Here is a 27933-nt window from a genome sequence, read left to right as displayed (position 1 = left end):
TGTTGTCTTGAATTGGCCCAGTTCAGGAACAGGACTTTTAGACTGACGACAGTTGCCCTTAACCAATTATGTGTTCTTGGGTAAACTGCTTTCCATCTCTCACTTTTCATGTTTATAAAATTAATAGATCAAGAAAACATGTTTTATCCATTTAACCGACACTTCTGTTCATTATTTCATTTACTCACAACCACCTTATGAGGTATATATGTAGCGTTGTCCGCATTTAACATGGGGGCACGCACCTCATAAAGGTGGCAGGCAGTCGGCTTCCAAATCAAGCCTGACTGGTGCTTGCCATTATCATTGGCTAGTGCCGCTCACTGCGTTGGTTCCATTGGTTCCTCAAGCCTATGAGCCTTAGGTCTTTTTAAGGGCTCAGTTTAGTTCCGTCGCTCAGACGTGTCCGACTCCTTTCTACCCCAACAGCTGCGCCAGGCTTCCCTGGCCATTCACCAACTCCAGGGCCCTCCAATGTGTTGCAGAGATATCTGCCTTCGGGTCAGACAGCAGCGCGACAGCGAGAATGCTGGGAGGCTTTGCGGTCCTGTCCCCGCACTGCCCATGCCTCCAGCCTCCCCCCCGGCCGCCGGCTGGCCGGGGGAGTGGAGCCGGGGGAGTGGAGCCGAGGGTGACGCCTGGGGGAGGAGGGGGAGGGGCCGGCGCCTTCCAGTCCCAGCATTCCGCGGGCGCCTACCCTCCCCGCGGAGGTCGCCATCACGTGGGCAGGGACGGGGCGACGTTCAGTTCTGTGGCGTCCGAGGGGTGCAGCCCGCGTTGTGAACCAGAAAGAACGCTCGAAGAGCTCTCCTGACGTTGACAGTCGACGGTTTAAAACATCGCTAGACACTGTAAGTAAAATGTGTGTACAACTTTCCCATGTTTTAATATTTGCTCTGATACCTTCTTTTTAAATATCTTTCAGAAAAGATCCCTCCCCACCCCCACCTCCTTACCGCAAAAACCTTAAACGGAGCAGGTTGGAGGTATATTTTTGTTTTGGAGTGAAAAAGAAACAGAATCGCGTAAACATTAAACAGGAAGGTGAGAATAAATGTTTGGTTTGGACCTTGAGATGAGAAGCACAATTTCTCTAAGGTTCAAATGTAAACGGGAAATCTACCAGTGCAGGTGTTGATTACTCCCTTACCTCCGTGTTTGCCTCGATTCCGTCATTCGTCGTCTTAATCCTTGTAAGATAGTGCCCCGCCCACCCCTCACTCCCCCACCCCTGCCTTTTAGCCTTAATTGTGCTAAAAAGAGCGAAGTTTGAAGTTTTAATGAGACCCTGCAATTACCAATTTATTACATATTATGTATGTATTCCCAATTGTATTTCATACCCAGTAAGAAAGTTTATCCCTTTTTCCTTCCTTCAAAAAAATGTACTGCCTACTTAATCAGTAGTCCTTAATTGAAAGATTTTATACACAAGATACAAAAATCAGTTATCTTAATCTGATTCAGTACACTGTTTTTATTTCAATTTTACCTCTCAAGGTTCTAAAACATTTTATTTTGGGTCTCTGTGAGAGATTCCTTCCTTGTCTCTGTTTGTTAAGAATTAGGACTGTGACTGTTCTCCATATCTATCAGTTCAGTTTTGTTTTTCAAGCACAGGATTAGTATGTAACTGGCCAGTGGAAAATAATTTTAAAAGGAACTTAATGGTAAAGGAACTGAAAATGTTCCTGGAAGCCTTTATGTGGATTAGAATAGTTTGGAAAATTGGCTTTTGCTTTGAAAACTTTGAAAGCCTCTCCTCAGCAATATTTTTTATGCTGAATGCAAGAGTCCAGAGCTTGATTACCAGTTTTGCTTCTGGTTTATCACGTAACCATAAGTGACTCATTTAAGCAGTGTTTCACTTGTTTTTTTTAACTTAAGTAGAGATAATACTAGCCTGAGAGCGTCTATAATTCACAAATAAAGTAACAAGAATTTATCTAATTATTTGGGGGTTATTGGGTATTTTAATAATGCATAGTGTCTTGTATGTAATCTATCTTTGCCATGGAGGTAGTTTTGAAATCTGAATGAGAATCCACATTCCTCTGAAGTGCAACTTGAATTTCCTGAAGGAAAGTTTGCTCAGAGAAGCTTGGTATGCTTTATGCTGTTTCTCATTTTGCATTTAGAAGTTTAATTGTGTCAAAATTTGATTGCTAGGCAATATTTTATGACTGTTGTGCCCAACAAGAGATAATTCAGTACACTGATTATACTTTACCATAGGTTTTGGACAGCAAATTAAGCATTTGTGAGTAAAGAAAGATGGCTCCCACGTTGGTTATGAGCATAGACTTTGGAGTCACAGCTGAGCCCATGAAAGCAGAGATTTAGAGTTGTTTGGAACATTAAATGGGATAGTTTAAGGACCTAAGTGGAAACAGTTATTGCCAATTGGCTAATTTTCTCTTTACTAATATTAAAATAAGTGGCATATGGTTCTGATAATCAAAATAGAGTGGAGGAAAATTTACCTATAATTTTACTACTTCAACAAATAAAAAATTTTAAATTTTTATACACTCTTCTTTAGCCTCCGTTCATGGATATACATAATGTAAATAACATTTTTGCAAATAGGCAAGTTTAAGACATTAGTTTGTAAACTTTTAAAGGTTTTGTCTTAATTATATAAATAGAGCTTTCTGGTTCTGCCTCTCTGATCTACTAGTGATGAAAGAGCAGAGCTTTCCTTTAGTACAGTTTCCACTTGTTTTTCTCAGTTCGAAAAATAAATATCTAGTTGCATTTTCACTTACTAGTTAGACTAGTAATAAACACTTTCTGAGACTTATTTTGTGGTAAGGACTGCACATTATCTCTTTAACACTCACAATGCTTCTTTCATGTAGGTAGTGTTATTGTATTTTGTGGTTATTAAGAAAACCAGAGAAACAGGGAAGAGTTCACAAAATCAGGTGCTGGAGCAGTCATTCAGGCCTAGGCAGTCTGACTTTAGGGGACTGTGCTGCCAGTCTTTCCTATTTATAGATTCACTATATGGATGTCAAGTTGTATGTGTATGCAGGAGATGATCCTGGAGGCTGACTTACAACTTCTTTGTATAAAAACAACAACAACAACAAAAAAACAACAAACAGTATTTGTACCTTACTGTTGGTCCTTTAATGGACCAGAACTTGGTGGTCCGGAGTCAACGATGAGAAAGTGAAAGAAGGAAAGAGGCTAATATTCCCTGGGTTACGCAGCCAGCCTTCGCGCTCCAGGGAATCAGCCAGAAATAGAGAGAGAAAGACAGACATGGGGACCCAAGCTCTGATGGAGCAAAGGTGTTTTAATCAACATGGTGTGGGCATATATACTGTCTTACAAGGTAGTTATTCTCAGCAGAGATAAAGATTAAAATTCCAGACTTACAAAGCATAAGGCAATCCATATTAAAGAGAAAGAGTCATAAACAATCACTTTTACCGTATGGTTCATAAGAGGGAAGAGGGTACTTACCACCGTATTGAAAAACTAACAAAGGAAATGCCTGGATTCCTCAGGAGAGGCTTGCCTCTCTTAATTCCTGAATACTCAGGAATTAATAAGGAAGAGAGGATTCATGACAGATCCAAAACAGCACACAGGAAGCAGTTAATTGCTTCCTGACACCTTACAACAACCATGACCACCATATGTAAAAAAATGTGTAGGAAAACAGGAGTAGGGAGGTGTTTAGTGTCTTCACAGTTGAGGCATTCACCTATAGTTTTAATAGTTGTGGCAGCAAAAAATGTGATTTATATACCAGACAAGTTATTAAGACTAAATTTTCCCTTTTTTTTATTAGAGATAAACATAAAGTAAATACAGGGTTTATAGTGAAAGAGAGCTACGTATTCTTCATTAAAAGTGTTTATAAGTGTTTTTTAAATTTTATAAGGAGCATCAGAATCATCTGGTGAACCTCTTAACACAGATTCCTGTACACCCTCAAAGTTTCTGTCTAATAAGTCTAGGGTGGGGCCCAAGAGTTTACATTTCTAATAAGTTCCCAGGTGATGCTAATGATTTCCAGCTAATGAATTTAGTAAGGAAACAAATATTAGTGGTGGTTGTCCAAATTGTTGGCCTGATAGTGAAACCTCAGTAGCGTTGAGCACCCAGCTCCTGTTTTAAAATCCTATCCTCTAATAAAAGGAACTTGAACTTTTTTGCCCGGGGGGCGGGGGGGGGGGGGAAGCACTTGAATCTAGGCCATGGGCAGGGAAAATATAAGAGGAGCCTGAAACATTTTGTGGTGCTGGAAATTAGGGAAATGTTCGAAACGGTTTGGGAGCTTGTTGAAAACACGCAAGAGTGACTTGAAGGAGCTCCTGATTGCCAACGTTGGAACACCTTGAGTAATAGAATGCATAATGGTAGTACTGGATTTTAACTCATAGAATAAGTGGCCATAAGTCTGTACTGACATAGCTGAGTACATAGATAGGATTCAAGGAGGGGCAGCTCTTTATTATAGAAGAATTCCAATGAATAAACACAGCAAGAAGGAAATAGAAAATCACTATTAGGCAAAACAGCAGCATAGTAATTATCGCAAACAAAATGTGCCTGTCATGCTGGTAGGTGAAAGTTTGAGGAAATGCAGGATATTTGCACAGTCTCAGAGTGTCTCCCCAAGATAATTATTAGTAACTTCACAGTGGAGATACCGTGATAACCGACTGACCAAGGTTAAAATCTCCACAGAAATAAGGCATATGGATTTCATGAACCCAGTGATGTGATGCACTTAGAAGGACACATCATTTCTTTGGTGTTATTCTTGCCCCAAATGCATAACGTCTTTATCTTTCTACTCATGCTGCTGCTGCTGCTAAGTCGCTTCAGTCGTGTCCGACTCTGCAACCCCACAGACAGCAGCCTACCAGGCTCCTCTATCCCTGGGATTCTCCAGACAAGAACACTGGAGTGGGTTGCCATTTCCTTCTCCAATGCATGAAAGTGAAAAGTGAAAGTGAAGCCTCGCAGTTGGGTCCGACTCTTCGTGACCCCATGGACTGTAGCCCACCAGGCTCCTTTGTCCATGAGATTTTCCAGGCAAGAGTACTGGAGTGGGGTGCCATTGCCTCCTCCTTTTCTACTCATGGGTAAACATTATAAACACAAATTGAGGGACATTCTACAAAATAACCAACTGGTATTTTTCATAAGTATCAAGGTTACAAAGACCAGGAAGAGTCACAAAAGATAATGACAGAAACCGTCACAGATTGAAGACTCAGTAGAATTAACAACTAAACGCAATGAGGGATCCCAGATTGAACCATGGAACAGAAAAGGAACATTAGTGGAGAAACTGACAAAATTCAAACAGTCTGTAGTTAATTGACTTGTACCATGTTAATGTCTTGGTTTTATAACAGGTATAAAATTAGTTAAAAATAAAATGTTTAATAAAAACGTGCTGGCTTCATGTAGATACTAAAGATGATTAGTGGACTTGAACTGACACTGGGAATCAGTTGTGCTGCCCACTGTTGGAATCGTAGCAAACTCTCTGAACCTTTGTGCGTTGCTTTTTGCCTCTACATAAGTCTTCTTAAAACTGAGATACAAATCAGAGGAGTTGGGAGGGAGTAGAACAAAGGGTAAGAAGGAAAAGAAAACTTTCTGTACTCAGAAAAGGTATATAACTGAACTGCTCCAGGCTCTTGAAAAGAAACAGTTCCCTAGGGAAGTAAGTGGAGTGCTTTTTGTTTCTAGTGTTTAGTACTTTCTCAACTTGCCTTTTAAAATATGGGATAAGTACTTAGGGAAAACACTGGGAAATGACTTTAAAATTTAAAAATATTAATCCTGACTTATTATGACAATGGATATGGTACAGAGGAGTGGGCAAGACTTAGATACTTAGTTTTCAACACAGACATGCGTGGTGTTGGTTGTTGTTCAGTTAGTCCAACTCTTTTGGGATTCCATGGACGAGCCTGCCAGGCTCCTCTGTTCATGGAATTCTCCAGGCAAGAGTACTGGAGTGGGTTGCCTTTTCCTTCTCTAGGGGATCTTCCTGACCCAGGGATCAAACCTGAGTCTCCTGCATTGGCAGGTGGATTCTTCATTAGTGATCTACCAGGGAAGCCAAAATTGCTGGTACAAATTCAGAAATACCTAACCTTAGCGCTACTAGGTCTCACTATTGAAAACTGCGAATTAACTTTAAAAGTTTGGCCCCTGGTGTTTTAAATTGAAACTGTAGGCAGAATTTGAACCGTGAACTTGTGTCCGTTAGGGCAGAGTAGATTGAAATGCACCAGTAAATGTCTAAACCAGTTGTTCCCCTTTGTGGAATGCCAGCAATGCACAAACACACCTCTTATGTTTGTCAATTCTGTTTTTTTTGACTGCACCTCTCGAGGCTTGTGGGATCTTAGTTCCCCAACCAGGGATTGAACCCTGGTTCTCGGCATTAAGAGCTCAGAGTCCTAACCACAGGACCACCAGGGGAATTCTCTTTGTGTCAATTCCTGTGCGACTCAGGATATTTTTTGTTCAGCTTATCTTCTTTCAGAGAGGGAATAGTGTCTGTGCCAAATAGTGCTGGAGTGTGCCTTCTCTCTGATCTCACGACTTTGCCAAATTCAAAGTAATTCCTCACAAAACAGACTGAAAACTTCTTTCAGGAGCTTGTATTTTCATAATATATTTTAAGCAAAGAATTATTTTAGGTTATGTGAATTTAAAAAGAAGAGGAATTTTTTTTTGCATACTTTATAATCTGTGCTGTGTGTGCTCAGTTGCTCAGTCGTATTTGAATCTTTGTGACCCCTTGGACTGTAGCCCACCAGGCTCCTCTGTCCATGGAATTTTTCAGGCAGGAATACTGGAGCCGGTTGCATTTCTTCCTCCAAGGGATCTTCCCAACCCAGGGATTGAGGCACCTCTTGCGTCTCCTGCATTGGCAGGCAGATTCTTTACCACTTTACCTGGGAAGCCCTACTTCTTCACTCTCAACATCTAAATTCAGAACTGGTTAATGAAATATGAAGCTTTTGAGATTTCACTTTATATGTGAGACTTAGGGGAAGATACCCTGGAGTAGGAAATGGCAACCCACTCCTCTGTTCTTGCCGGTTAATTCCATGGACAGAAGAGCCTCATGGGCTACAGTCCATGGAATCACAGAGAGTCAGACATGACAGAGCACACACGCATGAGACTTCCAGAGAAGCTCTGTCTCATACAAAAAATAGTTTTGATTATTGATTAACTTTAGGATAAAATATTCCACAGAAGAAAATATTTAAAATGGAAACTCAAGAAAATTTAGAGCATTTGTATTTTTTCCATGTCTGTCTTTTGGTTTATGTATTATATGAGGACCTGGCTGAAATGATATATTTGCCTGGAGAAGTCACCCCAGCTCTACTCAATCTGAAACATATTATCCAGCCTAAAAAGAATAAGGGAGTTTTTGTCTATCAAAGGCAGATGTGAGCTGTCTAACTAACATGCATTCAGGAAATAGCAATTCTTGATATAGACTCAAAATATTTAGAGATGATTATTTAATATATATTGAGCTGCCGTTTTTAGTAGATGTAAATTTAACTGGTTTAAATAGAACTGCATTTTCTATTTTGATGTTAAAGTGCTGTTTTCTAAATTTTCCTCTAATAAAGCTGCAGAAAACATCTCACACACAAAAATTTTGACTTAGGGAGTTCCCTGGTGGTCCAGTGGTTAGAACTGGGCACATTCACTGCCATGGCCCAGGTTCAGTTTCTGGTTGGGGAACTAAGCCTCACAGTGCAGTAAAAAAAAAAAAAAAAAAAAAAAATTTTATTTGTATTTTTCTTTTGTAGAGTTGGTCTTCTGTATCTACATGTCCTATGTCTGTGGATTCAACCAACCATGAATAGAAAATATTTGTGAAAAAAAATTCCAGAAAGTTCCAAAAAGCAAAACTTGAACTTGCTGTGCTCTGGCAACTATTTACTTAGAATTTACTTTGTATAAGGTATCGTAAGTAATCTTGATATTTGCATAAGTTATATGAAATCCTATGCCGTTTTATATAAGGGACTGGAGTGTTCATCCCTCCTTGCATTTTGGTATCTGGGTGATCCTGGATTGAATCCCCCACTTATATAGGATGACTGTATAGAGTTTATGTGGTAGAGAAGCCTTTTAAACTTTGTTTTTTGCTCACTATTGTTGGCTGGAAGGTTGTTGAAAATAAAAACATTCCAACTTCTTCCGTGGGCCTTCTATAATTTTCTGTGATTTCTATAGGCAGTCTTTTACTATCCATTTGAAAGCCCTTAAAACCCACCCTGGTGGCTCAGACAGTAAAAGTGTCTGCCTGCAATGCAGGAGACCCAAGTTCAATCCCTGGGTCAGGAAGAAGATCCCCTGGAGTAGGAAATGGCAACCCACTCCAGTACTCTTGCCTTGAAAATCCCATGGACGGAAGATCCTGGTAGGCTACAGTCCATGGGGTCGCAAAGAGTCGGACATGACGGAGCGACCTCACTTTCACTTTCAAAAGCCCTTATTTTTAAAAAAAAAAAAAAAAAAAGCCCTTATAAGACCTTTACCTAAAGCACTGGTTCCACTCTGGATTCCCTGGACATCTAGAAGTTCTGTAAGGTTTTTCTCTTTGTATTTATAATATTTAGCATTGTGCCTAGTGCATGGTGGTTTCCTCAGTAACTTAAACAATACAATAATCAGTTGAGTACTGGTTGTTTCCTGGGTATTTTCAGCATTTCTACAAGCATAATGATGCACAGTAGTAAAGATATGGGTTTGATGTCTGGGTCTGAAAGATCCCCTAGAGTAGGAAATGGCAGCCCACTTCAGTATTCTTGCCTGGAAAATTCCATGGACAGAGAAGCTTGGTGAGCTATAATCCATGGGGGTCACAAAGGGTCACATGTGACTGCGCATGCATGCAAAAATGGTTATCATGTATTCACCTCAAATGAACCACTTCTGACTTAAGCTAATGGTGTTGAGAAAGGAAACAAATCCAGAATGTCTCAGTCTTTCCAACTTTATGTTACAGGTGCTTTGAGTATCATCTCTAAAGTATTGAAAATTTCTTAACCAGGGCTATTAACCCTTGGTTTTTACTTGTTTTATTAGAAGTGCTGACTGGCAGAGTTACATGTCTAATTAATAAAATGAGAAAATGACATTATTACAGGAATGGTAGCTGTTCCAGCATCCTTCCAAAGTGAGATCTGAGGGGGGAGCGTACGAATAAAAATTGCCTTTGATAGTGAAATGGTTCGGAACCATTTCAGATTCTTTTGGGAATCTAAATGTGTGTACAGTTGACTTTTGAACAACACAGTTTGAATTGTGTGGGTCAACTTACATGCAGATGTTTTTCAACGATAAATAGTATGGTACTGCATAGTCTGTGGTTGTTTGAATCTTAGGATGTGGAGGAACCCTGCTTCCACTGCAGGGGGGCGCATCCCTGGTGCAGAATTAAGATCCCTACTTGCCGTGCTGTGCGGCCAGGGGTAAAAAAAAGGATTAGTATTCCACAGATGGAGGATTACTGTTGAAGGCTTGGCCAGGTGAGGCCAGTTGAGGTCCTTTGGGCTTCATCTTGCCTGGAAGGAGAATGCTGCTTTTCTAATATGCACAAAGACACCATATGAAAAAACAAAAAAGTGCTGCACAGAGATTCGTGCCTTTATAAAATATGCCAAGATAAACTTTCCTTTCCATTGGGTAGCTAATGGAGAAATTAATTCCATTAATTAACATTAGGTAGGGTTTCCCTAGTAGCTCAGCTGGTAAAGAATCCGCCTTCAATGCAGGAGACCCCGGTTCGATTCCTGGGTCGGGAAGATCCTCTGGAGACAGGATAGGCTACCCACTCCCAATGTTCTTGGGCTTCCCTGGTGACTCAGACAGTAAAGAATCCACCTGCAATGCGGGAGACCAGGCTTAGATCCCCAGGTTGGGGAGATCCCTAGGAGGAGAGCCTGGCAACCCACTCCAGTATTCCTTCCTGGAGAATCTCATGAACAGAGGAGCCTGGCGGGCTATAGTCTGTGGGGTCGCAAAGAATCAGACACGACTGAGTGACTGAACAACAACAACAAATAGCTGATTTACAATATTATATTTCCTTTTACCTTGTTTGTAGAAAGAGATAGTTGCTTGCAATATTATGAGAAAAACACAGCTCCATGTCTTTCTATAGCGTTCCTCTTCCTCAGTCACCCACCTTGCCTCTGAACAGAATAATTGCTGCTGATCTTCTTGTCCACAGTTTGAAAGTTTGGTTTTGCCTATTTATCTGTTTTTCTAGCCCACTCATATTTTCTGCTCTGCTCTAAAGAGTGGATATATGTTTAAGTATAACTGATTTACTTTGCTGTATGGCAGAAACTTAACAACATTGCAAATCAATTATACTCCAGTAAAAATTATTTAAAATATAAAAATGAAGATAGAAATAGAAAAAAATAAAATATCAAATAGAGGTTATGTAAATTGTTAGGATTTGTGATACTGTGACCATTCATGTACCTCCAACCATTCAAAGAAAAAATGTTTATAATTATCTTTGAAATACTCTGTATGCCTTTCCTGACCCCATTTACTTCCCTCTCGCATCAAAGGTAGTAATTATCCTTGTGCTTATCTTTTTCTTTTTAGCTTTAGTGCATATTTATTCCTAAGCAATATATTGAAACTATGTAGATGGAAACTATTACATAAGAGAGAGTATTATATCCTTCTGCTACTTGCTTTTTATAAGAATACGTCATTTTTTTTTTTTAGCCATTCTACTGTTTGTGGACACTTTAGCTGTTATTTTGCTATTATACATAGAACTACCATGAATATTTTTATTCATGTTTTTAAATAAACATGTAATTTTCCCTAGGGTAATTACCTAAGAGTGGAATTACTGAGTTATAGGAAACGCACATTCTCAGCTTTATTAGATAATGCCCAAAATGGTTATACTAATTTATGTTCCTGTCATTAGGGTATAAGAATTCAAGTTACTCTATGTTCTCTGATATATATTTAATATATCAAAATGGTACATGTTTTATGGGGAGGAAAAGTAAAGAAGGAGAGGGAATATTGTCTCACTGTGCTCAGAGCCATAGCAGATTAGAGACTAAGGGGATGAAGTATAATCAGGAAGCTCTGGGCTCCATGTGGTGATTGACATGAACAGAGGTACAGGTTTGATGGGATTGGTTTGTCCTCATATTTTCAAGCAGATAATGGTAGTGAAATTGTGAGGGTGAGAAGTGGGAAGGTTTGAGAATCTTTCCAGGAGTATTTTGGGGAAGGCCTCTTCACCTTTGGTGAAGAGGCTGGGAATGAGTTAGGAGGCTGGTAGTACGTGATCTTGTTCTGATCATTTAGTGCTTTGGAGCCCCCTTTTGATTCCCTTCTTACCTGTAGTGGTTTGGAGGACCAGGGGAGGGTCAGTTTTGTCTGGAATGTATGGAACACTAGAGTTCTCTTGGTTCAAGAATACTTGGAGCTCTCAGTTCAGTTCAGTCGCTCAGTCGTGTCCGACTCTTTGCGATCCCATGGACTGCAGCACTCTAGGCCTCCCTGTCCATCACAACTCCTAGAGTTTACTCAAACTCATGTCCATTGAGTCAGTGATGCCATCCAGCCATATCATCCTGTGTCGTCCCCTTCTCCTCCTGCCTTCAATCTTTCCCAGTATCAGGGTCTTTTCAGATGAGTCAGTTCTTCTAGTTAGGGGGCCAGAGTATTGGAGTTTAGCTTCAGCATCAGTCCTTCCAATGAATATTCAGGACTGATCTCCTTTAGGATGGACTGGTTGGATCTCCTTGCAGTCCAAGGGACTCTCAGGAGTCTTCTCCAACACCACAGTTCAAAAGTACCAATTCTTCAGCGCTCAGCTTGCTTTATAATACAACTCTCACACCCATACATGACTACTGGAAAAACCATAGCTTTGACTAGACGGACCTTTCTTGGTAAAGTAACGTCTCTGCATTTTAATATGCTGTCTAGGTTGGCCATAACTTTTCTTTCAAGGAGTAAGCATTTTTTAATTTCATGTCTTCAGTTACTATCTTCGGTGATTTTGGAGCCCAGAAAAATAAAGTCTCTCGCTGTTTTCATTGTTTCCTCATCTGTTTGCCATAAAGTGATGGGACCAGATGCCATGATCTTATTAGTTTTGTGAATGTTGAGTTTTAAGCCGACTTTTTCACTCTCCTCTTTCACTATCATCAAGAGGCTCTTTAGTTCTTTGCTTTCTGCCATAGGGGTGGTATCATCTGCATATCTGAGATTATTGATACTTCTGCTGGCAGTCTTGATTCCAGCTTGTGCTTCATCCAGCCCAGCGTTTCTCTTGATGTACTCTGCATATAAGTTAAGCAGTTAATATATAATATAAGCACTTGGAGCTCTAGTGCTTTCTTAACTCTTAAAGTTGGAGAAATGAAGGTTGGGAGAAGGGTGGATCTATCCTGAGCATTTGGAGCTTTACAGCTTCTTCTTGATTCTGCTATAATAGAGATGTGGAGTCATGGGGGAGGGGAAGTCTTGCCGAGGGTATATAGAGCCCACATTGTCAAACTTGTTAATTTTTGCCAGTCTGGTGGAAATGAAATATGGTATCTTGTGGTTTTAATTGAGTTTCCCCTTTTTACTCTGAAAATTCCAAAATTCTATATCTTTTCAACATCAAACTTCGTCATATAACTACCACTAACTTCTGTGTTAAACCCCACAGTCAATGTGGGTTTTATTCATCATCTCTTTCATGTACCCTAGATTTCCTGATTCGGCAAGTGAAACTTCTACTGTAGTGGCTCCTGACAGTAGACCCTCAGGGAAATCTGCTATACCCTATGTTGCCACCACAAAGGTCAGAAATCCTATTTTGTGTTCATTCTTGCGTGAGGGGCTGGATTGGTAGCCTTCACACATTGTCACCTTACCTCATAAAACACATCAGTGTATCGACTCTGATTCTATCTCACCCCATCTGGAGTCCCCACCAAAATATTCACTCCATGTTGCAGCCCTATCAGAGGTGGCTCTCCAGTTATCTTTTAAAGTGTTCATTTTAAAATCGAAGAATCACAGCTACTATTGATAGTCTGTAAGGAAAATGATTTGGCTGATCACAGCTAAGGATATAACTGCCTCTGCTTTTCAGGCTATGTCTTTATACAGTTTTAACCCTGTGTAAATGGGACACCCATCTTCCCCAGTGTTCCTTAGTGCTTTCACAGAATCAGGCCTCAGAATTCACGAAAGAGTTGCTGGAGAAAGGCAGGCTATATGTCATATTCTGATGGTCTGTGGCATACTCTAGGTGGCTCTCTAGTTGTTCAGTACATCTTACTCTACCCCACCTTGTTTACTTGCTACATTTAAATGTCATGAAGGAGTACAAAGATGGTGAAAGTGCCTGTAAATCCCAACTGATTTACTATATATGTCCCAAGGATAGTTCAGGACTTTGCTTTAATTGGCTTAAACTTAAATGCTTATAAGCCTATAAAGACGGATGTGGGCAGTGAGGCATGTCCCTTGTGGTTTCTTTTCCAGCCTTCAAAAGGATTTCATCCAACTTTCTATGGATAGTTATTAAGAATATTATCTAATAATTTTGTAAGGTTTTCCTTGCATTGAAGTCTGTTTTAAAAGGCTGTAACCATTGTTAACATTATCCCACCCATTATGGTAATACTATATATGGCACCCATTTCATGGAAGACAGATAAAAGAAATCTCAAAGTTTTACCATGTATATGATTATACAGACTGTAGTATTCCCAAAGTGCAAAAGGAGGAGGAAAAATAAATACATAGTCCTAAAAAATAAATGAGACTAGTACAAATCTTAAATGAAGCAAAATCTTCCCTGTTGCCCAGTTGAGCATAAGAATAATTCCCAACAGATAAGTTGGTTTGAATCCATATAAAGTTGTCATGGGGAATCCCATGAGACAATTCTTCTGCACCTTGACTGACCCAAATGATTTCCAGATGCATGTTTCTAATGATATTGTGAGCAACTCAAAGCCCATATGAGTTGTCTGAAGTTTTATTATTTACAGGTATGTGAAGCATTCCCAGAACCGTTCAACCAACTCAACAGCAGCTACTTCCCTGTGACTGGGTCCTGATTAAGGTCCTCCCAAGAAAGACTTCATTGGATCCACGCTCAAGAGGACACTGCCAAGTTTTCCTGACCCCTCTACATCGCTATAAAGCACTAAGGCCTTAAGACTTGGGTACTTGTATTACAACGGCAAGAGTGCCAGCACCCACCAAAGACTCACTGGACTGTCAGCTTCTGTTTCACCAAACAGACATAATAACTTACCAGCAAAGCAGAGTAAGCCAAGTGCCTCTGCACATACCACCAGCTGATAACACACGAGAAAAAGTAACTTAGACTAGAACCCTGTCTTTTCTTAAGAAGCTCAGATTTAAAGGAGCTCTTGTGACATCTGTGCTGCTAGTAGTGACTGATAACAGACTGGATCAGTCCCTGAGTTTGGAGACTGGCTACAAGTGAGTGAAAAATAGACAAAGAAATCGTGAAGAATTGCACGGAGGTGCAAGCCAAATTTTATCCTCTCCAAGTAATGGTGGTTGGACTGAGAAAGTGCTAAACCGAAACTGTAATAGGTCTGGTTACTTGGGTGTCTCTCTGTATTATCATTGTTGCCTCTTACTGTTACATTTGCTGTCTGTGTTGTCTCTCCAGATCCCAATGTTTTCAGATAATTCACATTGCCCTGACTGTGGGCAGCAGTGGTTCCCTAGTTTAGAACTAGGCCATTGGTTGTACCAAACTGAACTGGTTGAGAATGAATGTTACCAAGTGTTCTTAGACCGTATTAACAGAGCTGATTATTGCCCTGAGTGTTACCCTGATAATCCTGCTAATAGAAGCCTTGTTCTTCCTTGGTCTTTCCCACTTGAGTGGGCTCCTCAAAATCTTACCAGGTGGACCTTTGAAAAAGCCTGCCACCCATTTCTTCTGGGTCCTCCACTGGTTAGAAAAAGAATACATGACTCTAGAGTTGCTGGTTTTAACCCTGCACTACAGTTAATCCTGACGAGGACAGACAAAACCTTAAACAAAAAACTTGGCCAAAGCAAGTAACTTCTTAAACAGTCAAGATCATGGAGACTCTAGAGGGTTTTGTACTAGTAGCCCAAGGAAGATGGAAAAATGACTCCTTTCTAAATCTGATCCAGACTGTCACTGCTTTGGGAAACTGCTTAAATTGTTGGATCTGCTTCCAGGGTCTATACATCTCTTGTTCAGCATGAATTTAATTATTAGTCCAAGCCAGACTGTTCCTCTGGAACCTGACTAATCCATATTTCCTATGTTTTGGAATTAGCTTGCTCCTCCTAAAAATCTCCACAGCCTAATCATTGACGTTATTGTGACAAGGTAGTCCTGGAGGAGAAGCCTATACTGTGTGTACTTTAATTCTAGTAATAACTTTTGTGGGAAAGCATCCTTGTAGCTGAATTCTAGATTATTCCAGTAAAACAATTAGACATTTAATAAGAATCTATATTCTCAATTCCACCTCTTATATATTAATCAGTGATAATTATATATATATATATGATTTATTCATATCTAACCAAATGTTCATCATTGGCTCTATTTGGTTTATTCTCAGTGTGGCTTTGACCTTCCTTATTAACTGGTCACTGTCAGAGAAACCACATTCAATCAGGCAATACCTGAATAGGTTACAGAAAAATATGCAGAAATGCCACTATCTAGTTACTTGGCTCTACATAAGCAAAGACTCTCCTGTCTTTGTGGTGACTGAACTTAGAATGTCCTCCTCTGGAAATGGAAAAGTACCTGTATTAGGGGCTAGGTGACAGAAGGAGTTATCAAACTTGACTCCATATAGATTATGAACAGTTTAGGGGAAGCATTTTTCTTAGAACTAAAAAGGACTTACCTGACATTGGCCTCATTCTGGCCTTCACTTGTTCATGAGAATCATGGAACCAGAGTTTGAGTTAAGAAACTTGGAAAAAGCAGCTGAAAACATCTCAGAGTCCACCTAACAATTTAAAAATTCCACTTAAGATGCTAAATAATCCATTGCTTATGTAGAAACTCAACAATGGTCTCAAGGTCCCAGGTTCTTTCTGTCTTTCCCCTCTGGGATCCTTATTGTATTGGCTTTTTGTCCACATAGTTGTTTTCTCAGTGAGTACAATGTAGCTTGTTGCTGCGCCAGACATTTCAATCTCTCTCAAAGACTGGAAGTAGAGAGCAAAAAGCTTTGTTCTTTCAAGTCTCTATTTTTTATTTGGGAAGAAAATCTCTCTCTCAAAAGTCCCTCAGATTTTTCCTTACATTAATTACATCAGGGATTTCCCCTTACACCCTTGATTCAGAAGGGAGCCTGGGAAACCTGACAGAGGGGAATGGAGTTGACATTGCCTGGGTAGGACACGTTGTCTCCCCTAATAAAATCAGGGCTCTTTGAGGAAGAAGTGAGGGATGAATGGCTGTTGGTGTGCAGCAAATCATGCCTGCCACATGTTGTTTAAAGTCATCTGTTGGTCTGTATAAAGAGTGTACCCCGAGATCTGCCCTGTATCTGCCTTATGTCTGTCATGATTGACGTTCTCTTCTGTTCTATTGCTGAATAAATTGTGTGTGGACTGCTATACTGAGTGAAGACTAATTAGTTTATTAATCAAGCCTTGGTTAAGAACTACACTATCCTAAAGCTTTATCTAAAAAGTGAAAATTTACTTTGAGGTATTGCTTTTGAGGATGGTATTATAATCAATATTACTGTCTCCTAAACTTTCTCAGACACACACCAAAACACACTGCTTATGTTCAATTCAGGAGAATAGAGAAAGTTTCTTTTGTTTTTGTTTTAACCAATCTCATTCTTAAATAGTAGGACATTAAATGGATTTGTACAGTTGAGTTTCAAGTCAGTGCCTGGGTGAGCTTGTCAAAAATGCAAATTTCCTGATCTTACAGAAATTTTGATTTCCAAGGTTTCTTATGGGGCCCAGGAATCTACATTTTATAAATAGTGCCTCAGAAGATTCTTATGCAGATGCTCTATGAACCATACCTTGAAAAATACCATAGCAGCATATCCATCATATTTAGTTACCTAGCTTAAAAGACTAGGAACCAAGAGTACTCATAACACTGTAAGATGGTGGTAGTTATTGTATTTTGCCAGTGACATATAAAGAGGTTTCATAGCAGCCTGAAGGACTCTGCTGATATTTCAGGTGATAACTCAGTCACATTTTTCTCAACTGTTTGTGGGGAGGGCTCTATTGTAGCCCTTAAACAGTTCTGTAGGGTGTCATTATAAACTTTGTGAGCATATGGGCAAGAGAAAGGAATCAAAAATGCTAATTTTAATACTACATTAAGAAGGGTACTTTGCCTTCATACATGATTATTACCACATACCTGATATGGTCAGCTCTCAGAAACAACATCATGTGGTAGAGGTCATAAAATGGAGCAGGGGAGAAAATTTAGAAAACTGCATAGCTTTTCAGCTTAGGTCTTTAGTAGGACTTCACTGGGTTTAAAACATTGCAGACTATTCTAAAATACTCATTCATGGTTATGAATAATGAATTTGGAAGTATAAGTGTATTCCTAAAATTAATTCTTAACACAGATGATCCACTGTTTTGGATGATGTGAGCCATAGTAAGCTCCACTTCCATCCTCTGGGAGAGTTGATAATATTACTTACATGTAATGGTGGCCATTTCTAAAATGACTTCCAGAAATACTTTTACTTTAATGCAGACCTAGGAGTAGAAATTTAATGGAAAGTATCTACTAAAGAGAAGGCTGTCTTGGATTGTGGGTGACTGAGTTAAGATTCATCTCTTAACTTGTAGGAGAACATAGTCCAGGCAAGCACACATGCAAGAAAGAATTCCATGACATCCAAAGACTAGGTGGCAGTCATAATACACGTGTCTGTAAAAGTGAGTTGAGAGCCATACCCCTCTGGAGTCTCCGCTGGCAGCCCTTGAGTCTCAATGCAGTCTTCGGAACACAGCTTGAAAACTGCTTGTTATAGAGGGAAAATAATGGCCTTGCAGCCAGCTGACCTCAGTTTGTCTTCTGACATTAAATGAGCTTGGGCATTTTAACCTTTCTCTGTCCAGTTTCATTTATGAAATAAGTTTTGTAATAATACCTTCTTCATACTGTTGTGAAGTTTAATATGTGGTACATGTCTATCAGTCAGCACCACAGTAAATCTTTAGGATGAGGAGCGGTATAAGAGAATGAGGCAGAAGTTAGAACTAGGGATAAGATAGAGTCTCAGTTTTAGAATAAGGATTAAGGCCAACTGTTAGAACTTGATGCTAAATTATCAAAAATTTCTTAAATCTTTTCTGATGAAGGACAAGATTTGTCTTGTACCTGAGGTCAGGCCTGTAGTCGTGTGAATCACATGGTCTGAGATGAAGATTAAGAGGATTAGGATGAATGACCCAAGGCAGATCCTTGTCACCTTTTTTTAGGCCCATTTATAATCATAATTGTGGTAGATATAACTAATTTATTTTATGATTTATTATCACCTGAGACTTTAACACAATGCTGAAAAAAGCAGTTAGAGAAAAGTTGAATGTGTGTAAATTTACCCAGGTCATATGTGCTAGAGTCACAATTCAAACCTAGATTTGGAGTGCCTTGTAGTATGTTTACTGTGTGGTTTTATTGTTGTTGTTTTGTTGTTTTAGTATCAACAGTTGCTTTACTTAACAGCTAGGGTCCCACAGTCAGGATACCTGAGTTCAAATCACCTGAGTTCAAATCCTAACTCTGCCTCTACTAGTTGTGTGTTCTTGGGTAAGATTCTTAACCTTTCTCTGTCTCAACTTCCTCATCTGTAAAATAGAAGGAATATTAAGTCCATACATCATAAGATTGAAGTTTCCAGGATGGAATAGAGGTTAGGTAAGGTCCTACTGCTCTCCCAGCCCCAATTTATTCTTGAGAGTAGCTTTCCTTTGTCCTGTCTCCTCTCAGCTGATTGTGACAAAATGCATAGGAAACTGTTGTTGAAGTGTGCCTTTGTAACATAAGTTCATTGTGTGTGGGCTCAGAGTTAACCCTTATAGGTTTTTCATTTTGATTCTTAACTTTTCCTCACAGAAGCTAATACATTACATTTTATTACTCATTTAAAAAATTTATTAACATCAATCATTTAGAAAAGTGCTGAAAATAGTGTTCACCTATGCACCCAGATCTAAAATACATTAACATAGGAAAGATGTCCTGTGCTCTTGGATTGGAAGAATTAATATTGTTAAAATGTCCATACTACCCAAAGCAGTCTACAAGTGTAATGTGATCCTTACCAAATTACCCACGGCATTTTTCACCAAAATAGAAAAATAATCCTAAACTTTATATGGGACCATAAAAGACCCAGAATTGCCAAAGCAATCCTAAGGAAAAAGAACAAAGAAGGCATAACCCTCCCAGACTTCAGGCAATACTACAAAGCTACAGCAATCAAAATGGCGTGATATTAGCACAAAAACAGACATACATGGGCCAGTAGAACAGAATAGAGAGCCCAAAATTAAACCCCCACACCTATAATCAGTCTCCAACACAGGAGGCCAAATATATACAATGGGAAAAGGACAGTCTCTTCTGCAGGTGATTTGGAAAAGTTGGACAGCCACAGGTAAATCTGTGAAGTTGAAACACTCTCACACTATACAGAAAAGTAAATTCAAAATGTCTTAAAGACTTAAACATAAGACATGAAACCATAAAACTACTAGAAGAGAACATAGGCAAAACATCTGACATAAATCGTTACCAATATTTTCTTAGGTCTGTCTCCCAAGGCAATAGAAATAAAAACAAAAATAAGTGGGACCTATTTAAACTTACGAGCTTTTGCACAGCAAAAGAAACCGTAAACAAAAAGACAACCTACAGACTTGGAGAAAATATCTGCAAATGATGCAACTGACAAAGTCTTAATTTCCAAAATATATGAACAGCTGATACAATTCAACAACAACAAAAAAACAAACAACCCAATTGAAAAATGGGCAATTTTCATACAATAGTAGGATACAAATTCTATTCAAGTTTCTATAAACTAGGAGACACTGAAACATATACAGGAACATAAAACAGTTGCAAAAATTTTATAAACTAAAGATACTGACATCATACACTATAAATCGTAATTATGTTGAATTGGTTCATGGTGCTTTCAGGTCTCCTGTATTCTACTTTTCTGTGTACTCATTCTCATAATTTTTGAGAGTTTTATATTGAAGCTCCAAATAAAAATCTTAATTTACCTACTTAAAAAATAGTGGAACTATCTAATTTTGTTCTGTATTTTCCAAGTCTCCTGTAATTGTGAAAAGAAAGAGAAAAAAAGAAAAATGGGCAGAAGACCTAAGTAGACATTTCTCCAAAGAAGACATATAGATGACCAATAGGCACATGAAAAAGATGTTCAGCGTCACTAATTATTAGAGGAATGCAGATCAAGACTATAATACCAGTCAGAATGGCCAAGATTAAAAAACCTACAAATGGAATTTCCCTGGTGCGCAGTGGATAAGAATCTGTCTGCCAATGCAGGGGACATGGGTTTGATCCCTGGTCTGGGAAGATTCCACATGCTGAGGAGTAACTTAAGACTACGTGCCACAACTCCTGAGCCCACTTACTGCAGCTGCGGAAGCCTGCACACCCTAGAGCCTGTGCTCCACAAGAGGAAGCCACCACAGTGAGAGGCCTTACATCCCAAGGAAGAGCAGCCCCACACTCTGCAGCTGTAGAAAGCCCAGGCCACAAAGCAACAAAGACCCTGTGCAGCTGGAAATAAAAGTATTAGAAAAGAAAAAGCAACACTTCTTAGAAAAAAAGTCTACAGATAACAAATGCTAGAGAGGATGTAGAAAAGGGAACCCTCCTACACTGTTGCTGGAAATGTAAGTTGGTGCAGCCGCTACAGAAAACAGTATGGAGGTTCCTCAAAAAAACAAAATAGAATTATCATATGATCTAACAATCCCACTCCAGACAAAACTATAATTCAGAAAGACAGGGAATTCCCTGGTGGGTCAGTGGTTGGGATTCTTTGCTTTCACTACTGAGGACCTAAATTTAATCCCGATGGGGGAACATCCTGCAAGGTTCTTGGCATGGCAAAAACAAAAAGATACATGTACCTCTGTGTTCCTAGTGCCAAGACTGTTCACAGTAGCCAAGACATAGAAACAATGTAAATGTCCATGGATAGAAGATGATATGTAGAATCTAAAATATGACTCTAATGAACTTATGAAACGGAAAGACTCACAGACAGAAGGGACTTGTGGTTGCCAATGGGGAGGGAAGTTAGGGAGAGTGGAGTGGGAGTTTGGGGTTAGCAGATACAAAGTATTATATACAGAATGGATAAACAACAAGGTCCTACTGTGTAGCACAGGGAATTCTATTCAATATCCTGAGATAAACCATAATGGAAAAGAATGTAAAAAGGAAGATGTGTGTGTATATATATATATATATATATATATATATATATATATAACCCAAATGACTGCTGTTTGGCAGAAATTAACACAACATTGTAAATCAACTGTACTTCAATTTTAAAAATAGATAAAGTATACTAACCTTTTGCCACATATACCTCATATTTTAAAAAAATGCTAAAAAAAATGCTTAACAGATGACAGTTGAAACTCATTCTCTTTCTCATCCTCTTCCTATCCTTTCCTCCACAGAAGCAAACATGTATCTTTTCTGATCATGTGTTTAATTTTTATGTACATTTAAACAATGTACACTGCAATAAAATAGTTGAACACTTTGAAATTTTTATTGCTCAGTAACAGTTGTATATAAACTGTTCAGTTCAGTCACTCAGTCTGTTCGACTCTTTGTGACCCCATGAACTGTAGCACACCAGGCCTCCCTGTCCATCACCAACTCCTGGAGTTTACTCAAACTCATGTCCATCAAGTCGGTGATACCATCCAGCCATCTCATCCTCTGTCGTTCCCTTCTCCTCCTGCCCCCAATCCCTCGCAGCATCAGGGTCTTTTCCAGTGAGTCAACTCTTCGCATGACATGGCCAAAGTATTGGAGTTTCAGCTTCAGCATCAGTCCTTCCAGTGAACACCCAGGACTGATCTCCTTGCAGTCCAAGGGACTCTCAAGAGTCTTCTCCAACACCACAGTTCAAAAGCATCAGTTCTTCTGTGCTCAGCTTTCTTCACAGTCCAACTCTCACATCCATACATGACCACTGTAAAAACCATAGCCTTGACTAGACGGACCTTTGTTAGCAAAGTAACGTCTCTGCTTTTTAATATGCTATCTAGGTTGGTCATAACTTTCCTTCAAAGGAGTAAGCGTCTTTTCATTTCATAGCTGCAGTCACCATCCACAGTGATTTTGGAGCCCAGGAAAATAAAGTCTGACACTGTTTCCACTGTTTCCCCATCTATTTGCCATGAAATGATGGGACCGGATGCCATGATCTTAGTTTTCTGAATGTTGAGCTTTAAGACAGCTTTTTCACTCTCCTCTTTCACTTACCTACATTTAGTTCTTTAGTTCTTCTTCACTTTCTGCCATAGGGGTGGTGTCATCTGCATATCTGAGGTTATTGATATTTCTCCTAGCAATCTTGATTCCAGCTTGTGCTTCTGCCAACCCAGCATTTCTCATGATGTACTCTGCATATAAGTTAAATAAGCAGGGTGACAATATACAGCCTTGACGTACTCCTTTTCCTATTTAGAACTAGTCTGTTGTTCCAGTTCTAACTGTTGCTTCCTGACCCTCATACAGGTTTCTCAAGAGGCAGGTCAGGTGGTCTGGTATTCCCATCTCTTTCAGAATTTTCCACAGTTTATTGTGATCCACACAGTCAAAGGCTTTGGTGTAGTCAATAAAACAGAAATAGATTTTTTCTGGAACTCTTGCTTTTTCGATGATCCAGTGGATGTTGGCAATTTAATCTCTGGTTCCTCTGCCTTTTCTAAATCCAGCTTGAACATCTGGAAGTTCATGGTTCACGTATTGCTGAAGCCTGGCTTGGAGAATTTTAAGCATTACTTTGCTAGCATGTGAGATGAGTGCAATTGTGTGGTAGTTTGAGCATTCTTTGGCATTTCCTTTCTTTGGGATTGGAATGAAAACGGACCTTTTCCAGTCCTGTGGCCACTGCTGAGTTTTCCAAATTTATTGGCATGTTGAGTGCAGCACTTTCACAGCATCATCTTTCAGGATTTGAAATAGCTCAACTGGAATTCCATCACCTCCACTAGCTTTGTTCGTAGTGATGCTTCCTAAGGCCCACTTGAGTTCACATTCCAGGTTGTCTGGCTATAGGTGCGTGATCACACCATCGTGATTATCTGGGTGGTGAAGATCTTTTTTGTACAGTTCTTCTGTGTATTCTTGCCACCTCTTCTTAATATCTTCTGCTTCTGTTAGCTCCCTACCATTTCTGTCCTTTATTGAGCCCATCTTTGCATGAAATGTTCCCTTGGTATCTCTAATTTTCTTGAAGAGATCTCTAGTCTTGCCCATTCTATTGTTTTCCTCTATGTCTTTGCATTGATCGCTGAGGAAGACTTTCTTATCTCTCCTTGCTATTCTTTGGAACTGTGCATTCAAGTGGGTATATCTTTCCTTTTCTCCTTTGCTTTTCACTTCCCTTCTTTTCACAGCTATTTGTAAGGCCTCCTCAGACAGGCATTTTGCTTTTTTGCATTTCTTTTCTTGGGGATAATTTTGATTCCTCCCTCCTGTCCAATGTCACAAACCTCCATCCATAGTTCATCAGGCACTCTATCAGATCTAGTCCCTTAAATCTATTTCTCACTTCCACTGTATAGTCATAAGGGATTTGATTTAGGTCATACCTGAATGGTCTAGTGGTTTTCCCCACTTTCTTCAATTTCAGTCTGAATGTGGCAATAAGGAGTTCATGATCCGAGCCACAGTCAGCTCCCAGTCTTGTTTTTGCTGACTGTATGGAGCTTCTCCATCTTTGGCTGCAAAGAATATAATAAATCTGATTTTGGTGTTGACCATCTGGTGATGTCCATGTGTAGAGTCCTCTCTTGTGTTGTTGGAAGAGGGTGTTTGCTATGACCAGTGTGTTCTCTTGGCAAAACTCTATTAGCACCTGCTTCATTCTGTACTCCAAGGCCAAATTTGCCTGTTATTCCAGGTGTCTCTTGACTTCCTACTTGTGCATTCCAGTCCCCTATAATGAAAAGGACATCTTTTTTGGGGGTTAGTTCTAGAAGTTCTTGTAGGTCTTTGTAGAACTGTTCAGCTTTTTCAGTGGTACTGGTAGGGGCATAGACTTGGATTACCGTGATATTGAATGGCTTGCCTTGGAAACAAACAAATTATTCTGTCATTTTTGAGATTGCTTCCAAGTACTGCATTTCGGACTCTTCTGTTGACTATGATGGCTACTCCATTTCTTCTAAGGGATTCCTGCCCACAGTAGTAGATATAATGGTCATCTGAGTTAAATTCACCCATTCCAGTCCATCTTAGTTCACTGATTCCTAGAATGTCAATGTTATGCATCAATTTTAAAGTTACTGTTACTCTTTTTAATTTTGTGTGTTCCAGGCTGCTAGACTTGGTTTTATTACCGCAGTTCAGAGATCATTCTATGTACCAAACAATGAACACCTACCAGGTTGTCAAAGCATTACCATTGGTTCATTGAGATGGAGCAGAAAGGGTGCACCTTAAAAGACAGAGCCAGGGGACTTCCATGGTGGTCCAGTGGCTAAGACTCTGAACTCCCAAAGCAAAGAATCCAGGTTCAACCCCTGGTCAGGGATCTAGATCCTACATGCCACAACTAAGAGTTCACATGCTGCAACCCCAGTGCAGCCAAATAAATATATAGAAGGAAAAGCCAGGGCATCCAAAACAGAAGAAGCAGTGAGGTAAATCTGTGTCCCTCTTCAGGGAGGTCTCAGGATATTAAAATTCAGTAAGTTGTTATATTCTCCATAGACAATAAAACCTTATTACTTGAACCTGATTTGAGCCCTCATGGAGACAAGTTAAAGGAAAACAGTAAGTTTTGCTGCAGATTTCAGGATCACAGGGAAGCAAAGATACCTACCAATGATAAGGCTAAGTTTTATTTAAGTGGAAAAATGAATCATTGCAACCTCTATAAATGGGGCACTGAAAACCAATATTTCACAATTGAACTTGTAAGGGATTCACTAAAAGCAAACATCCTCTGTGCTAAATGAAGCATGTAGGTCTTCATCAGTTTGTTTTTTTTTTTCAAGATACCATCAAAGATGGGTTGTTATTGTTATTATTATTTTTTTTTTTTGAGATGCTCATGGATGGTTTTTCCTGAAGCTGCAAAAAGTTTTCAACATGTCCATTTTCCATCAGAATGAGGTGCTACCTCAATTCTGCTATGCAATCCAGAGGTTTCTAATGCACACATTTCCTGGTATGGATTAGACACAGTTCAAAAAATTAACCTGCCTCTGGAATCTGCCTCCAGGTCTCCCAGATACCACACCATGTAATTTCTTCTGAAGATACATCAAGGACTTCTGTGTTTATACCATTTCTTCCTTGTAGCCTTGAGGGAATACTGGTTCAGCTATGAACAGCAGTGTGTGTCCAAGGGTCTGAGTGAAATGGGCTATAGAAATGATGTGTGCCTTGTGATAAGAAAGGCATATATTGAGCACTTGTAAGATTATAGATACATCTCTGGTGTTCCTTTGCAGATTGCTTATTGACTGCAACCTAGTTTCCAAGTAATATTTTTTTTTAAAGCATTCAGTTAGGTTTACATGAAATTAAGTTTATTGAGGATATCCTGCTTGCAATAAGATGCACAGATTTTAAGCTTGATGACAAATGTAACCACCACCTCAGTAAAAATATAGAACACTTTCATTACCCCAAAAGGTTTTCTCATGCCCTTTTCCAGTCAGTAGTCCTTACCCTTGGAACCACTTCTCTGTTTTCCCTCACTGTAGACCATTGGCCATTCTAGAACTTCATATAAATTGGATCATTTGGCATATAATCTTGTGTGTGGCTTTTTTCACTCATCACATTTTTTCAGATTCATCCATCTTATGTATCAGTAGTTGGTTCATTTTTTTTCCATTTGTTTAATTATTTTTTAATCACTCTATAGTATTTATAGGTTTCCCAGGTGGTGCAGTGGTAAAGAATCTGCCTGCCAATACAAGAGACACATGAGACTCAGATTTGATTCCTATCGAGAAGACCCCCTGAAGTAGGATATGGCAACCTACTCCAGTATTCTTGCCTGGAAAATTCTTTGGACAGTGGAACCTGGTGGGCTATAGTCCATGGGGTTGCAAAGAGTTGGACATGACTGAGCACACACACACACACACGTAGTATTTTATGCTTCTTATATTTTATATGAAGGCTTTAATATTGAACATTTATGAATTTTTGATACATAACTAGTTAATTGCTATATATAATATTACATTTAAAGAATATGCCACAATTTAAAACTAGTTCCTTATTTATAGACATTTAAGATTTTCTCAGTTTTTCCTCTTCTTTTTTAACAATGCTGCCACAAACACCATTGGGCACTTTAGGAAAAGTTTCTCTAAGTTACATGTCTAAAAGAATTGCTGATTTGTAGAATGTGTGTGTCAACTCGGTATTGCTGTATTGCCCTCCCAAGTTGTAACAGGTGGCCTCATTGTCAATATGGGTCTGCTGCTGCTGCTGCTAAGTCGCTTCAGTCATGTCCGACTGTGTGCGACACCATAGGTGGCAGCCCACCAGGCTCCCCCGTCCCTGGGATTCTCCAGGCAAGAACACTGGAGTGGTTGCCATTTCCTTCTCCAATGCATGAAAGTGAAAAGTGAAAGTGAAGTCGCTCAATCGTGTCCGATTCTTAGCGACCCCATGGACTGCAGCCTACCAGGCTCCTCCGTCCATGGGATTTTCCAGGCAAGAGTACTGGAGTGGGTTGCCATTGCCTTCTCCGCAATACAGGTCTGGGTATTTCCAAATCCTCACCAACACTTGGTATTACATTTTTTTTTTCCAATCTGGTGGTTGTGAGATGGTATCTCATCATTAATATTTGCAATTCCTTGCCTACATTTCTTACCAATTCATTAGACATTTAGAGTCCTCTTTTTATTTAACTACTTGTTCATCTCTTTTGCCCACTTAAAAAGCAAAATAGCAGTATTTGTCTCTTAACTGATCTGGGGTAGTTTTTATGTATTCTAGATATTAATCCGTTGATGATTATATGTGTTGCTGATAGTTTTCTAGTCAGTGAATTTATCTTTTAACCTTGATTTTGATGATTTGTATAGAGATAACTTTTTTAATGTCATCACATTTGTTCCCCTCATGGTTTGTATGTCTTTTATATCTTGCTTAAGAAAACCTTGAGGTTATAATGGTATTCCCCACTTTCTTCTGAAAATTTCAAAGTTTTTGCACTTTACATTTAGGTCTCTAATCTGCAACTGATTTTTGTGGAGGTAGAAATCTAGTTTTTTTCCCCATTTGAAAAATCAGTTGTCCCATAACTGTTTATTCACTAGTCCATTCTTCTCTTTGTCACTCAGTTTCCTTTACTTAAGTATGTACATATTTCTTGGCTCTCTATTCTGTTATTATGTTTGTCTGTTCTAATGCCAGTGCCCTATTGTTTTTAATATCTTGATATATCTGGTAAAGATTTCCCTCCTTCAGAATTCGTTTTTCTTCCTTCAGAATTAGCTTGACTCTTAATTCTTTACTGCTTTTTATGAATTTTAGGGTCAGCTCGTTCATTTCATAAGAAACATATAATAAAAAAATTGTCTGAAGATTTTGTTTCAGATTGCAAT

General features: G+C 39.3%; 2 protein-coding genes across 7 annotated transcripts in view; both read left to right on the top strand.

Moving 5' to 3' along the window:
- Positions 1–720: 720 nt before the first annotated feature.
- On the top strand, positions 721–16674 carry LOC122707572 (torsin-1A-interacting protein 2). 5 transcript variants are annotated; one of them, XM_043923169.1, is made up of 3 exons: positions 724–851; positions 12772–12865; positions 14067–16674. In XM_043923169.1, exon 3 carries the CDS (start codon positions 14729–14731, stop codon positions 15122–15124), a length of 396 nt encoding a protein of 131 aa, XP_043779104.1. In that variant the 5' UTR covers positions 724–851; positions 12772–12865; positions 14067–14728; the 3' UTR covers positions 15125–16674. The 5 variants fall into 5 exon arrangements, with proteins under 5 accessions (XP_043779103.1, XP_043779104.1, XP_043779106.1 ...); XM_043923172.1 differs by lacking the exon at positions 724–851 and adding an exon at positions 7853–7978; XM_043923168.1 differs by lacking the exon at positions 12772–12865 and having other exon boundaries at positions 721–851.
- The window catches only part of TOR1AIP2 (torsin 1A interacting protein 2), a 41984-nt gene continuing 14772 nt past the window's right edge, over positions 722–27933 (top strand). The window contains exon 1 of one of the 2 annotated variants that reach the window (XM_043923166.1): positions 722–851. The gene's annotated coding sequence lies outside the window, so the exon portion shown is untranslated. Of the gene's footprint in view, positions 852–7852; positions 7979–27933 lie in introns of those variants that run through there. The other variant, XM_043923167.1, reaches the window with a different exon arrangement.

This window comes from Cervus elaphus, chromosome 14 (genome assembly GCF_910594005.1).
Source record: "Cervus elaphus chromosome 14, mCerEla1.1, whole genome shotgun sequence".
In the NCBI taxonomy this organism is placed as follows: domain Eukaryota; kingdom Metazoa; phylum Chordata; class Mammalia; order Artiodactyla; family Cervidae; genus Cervus; species Cervus elaphus.
Note: the sequence above shows the minus strand (reverse complement) of the source record. Positions and strands in the feature narration are given on the sequence as shown.

Excerpts from the sequence above, each read along its gene's own strand:
- LOC122707572 (XM_043923168.1), top strand. The coding sequence starts at position 14,729 with ATGTTTTCAGATAATTCACATTGCCCTGACTGTGGGCAGCAGTGGTTC.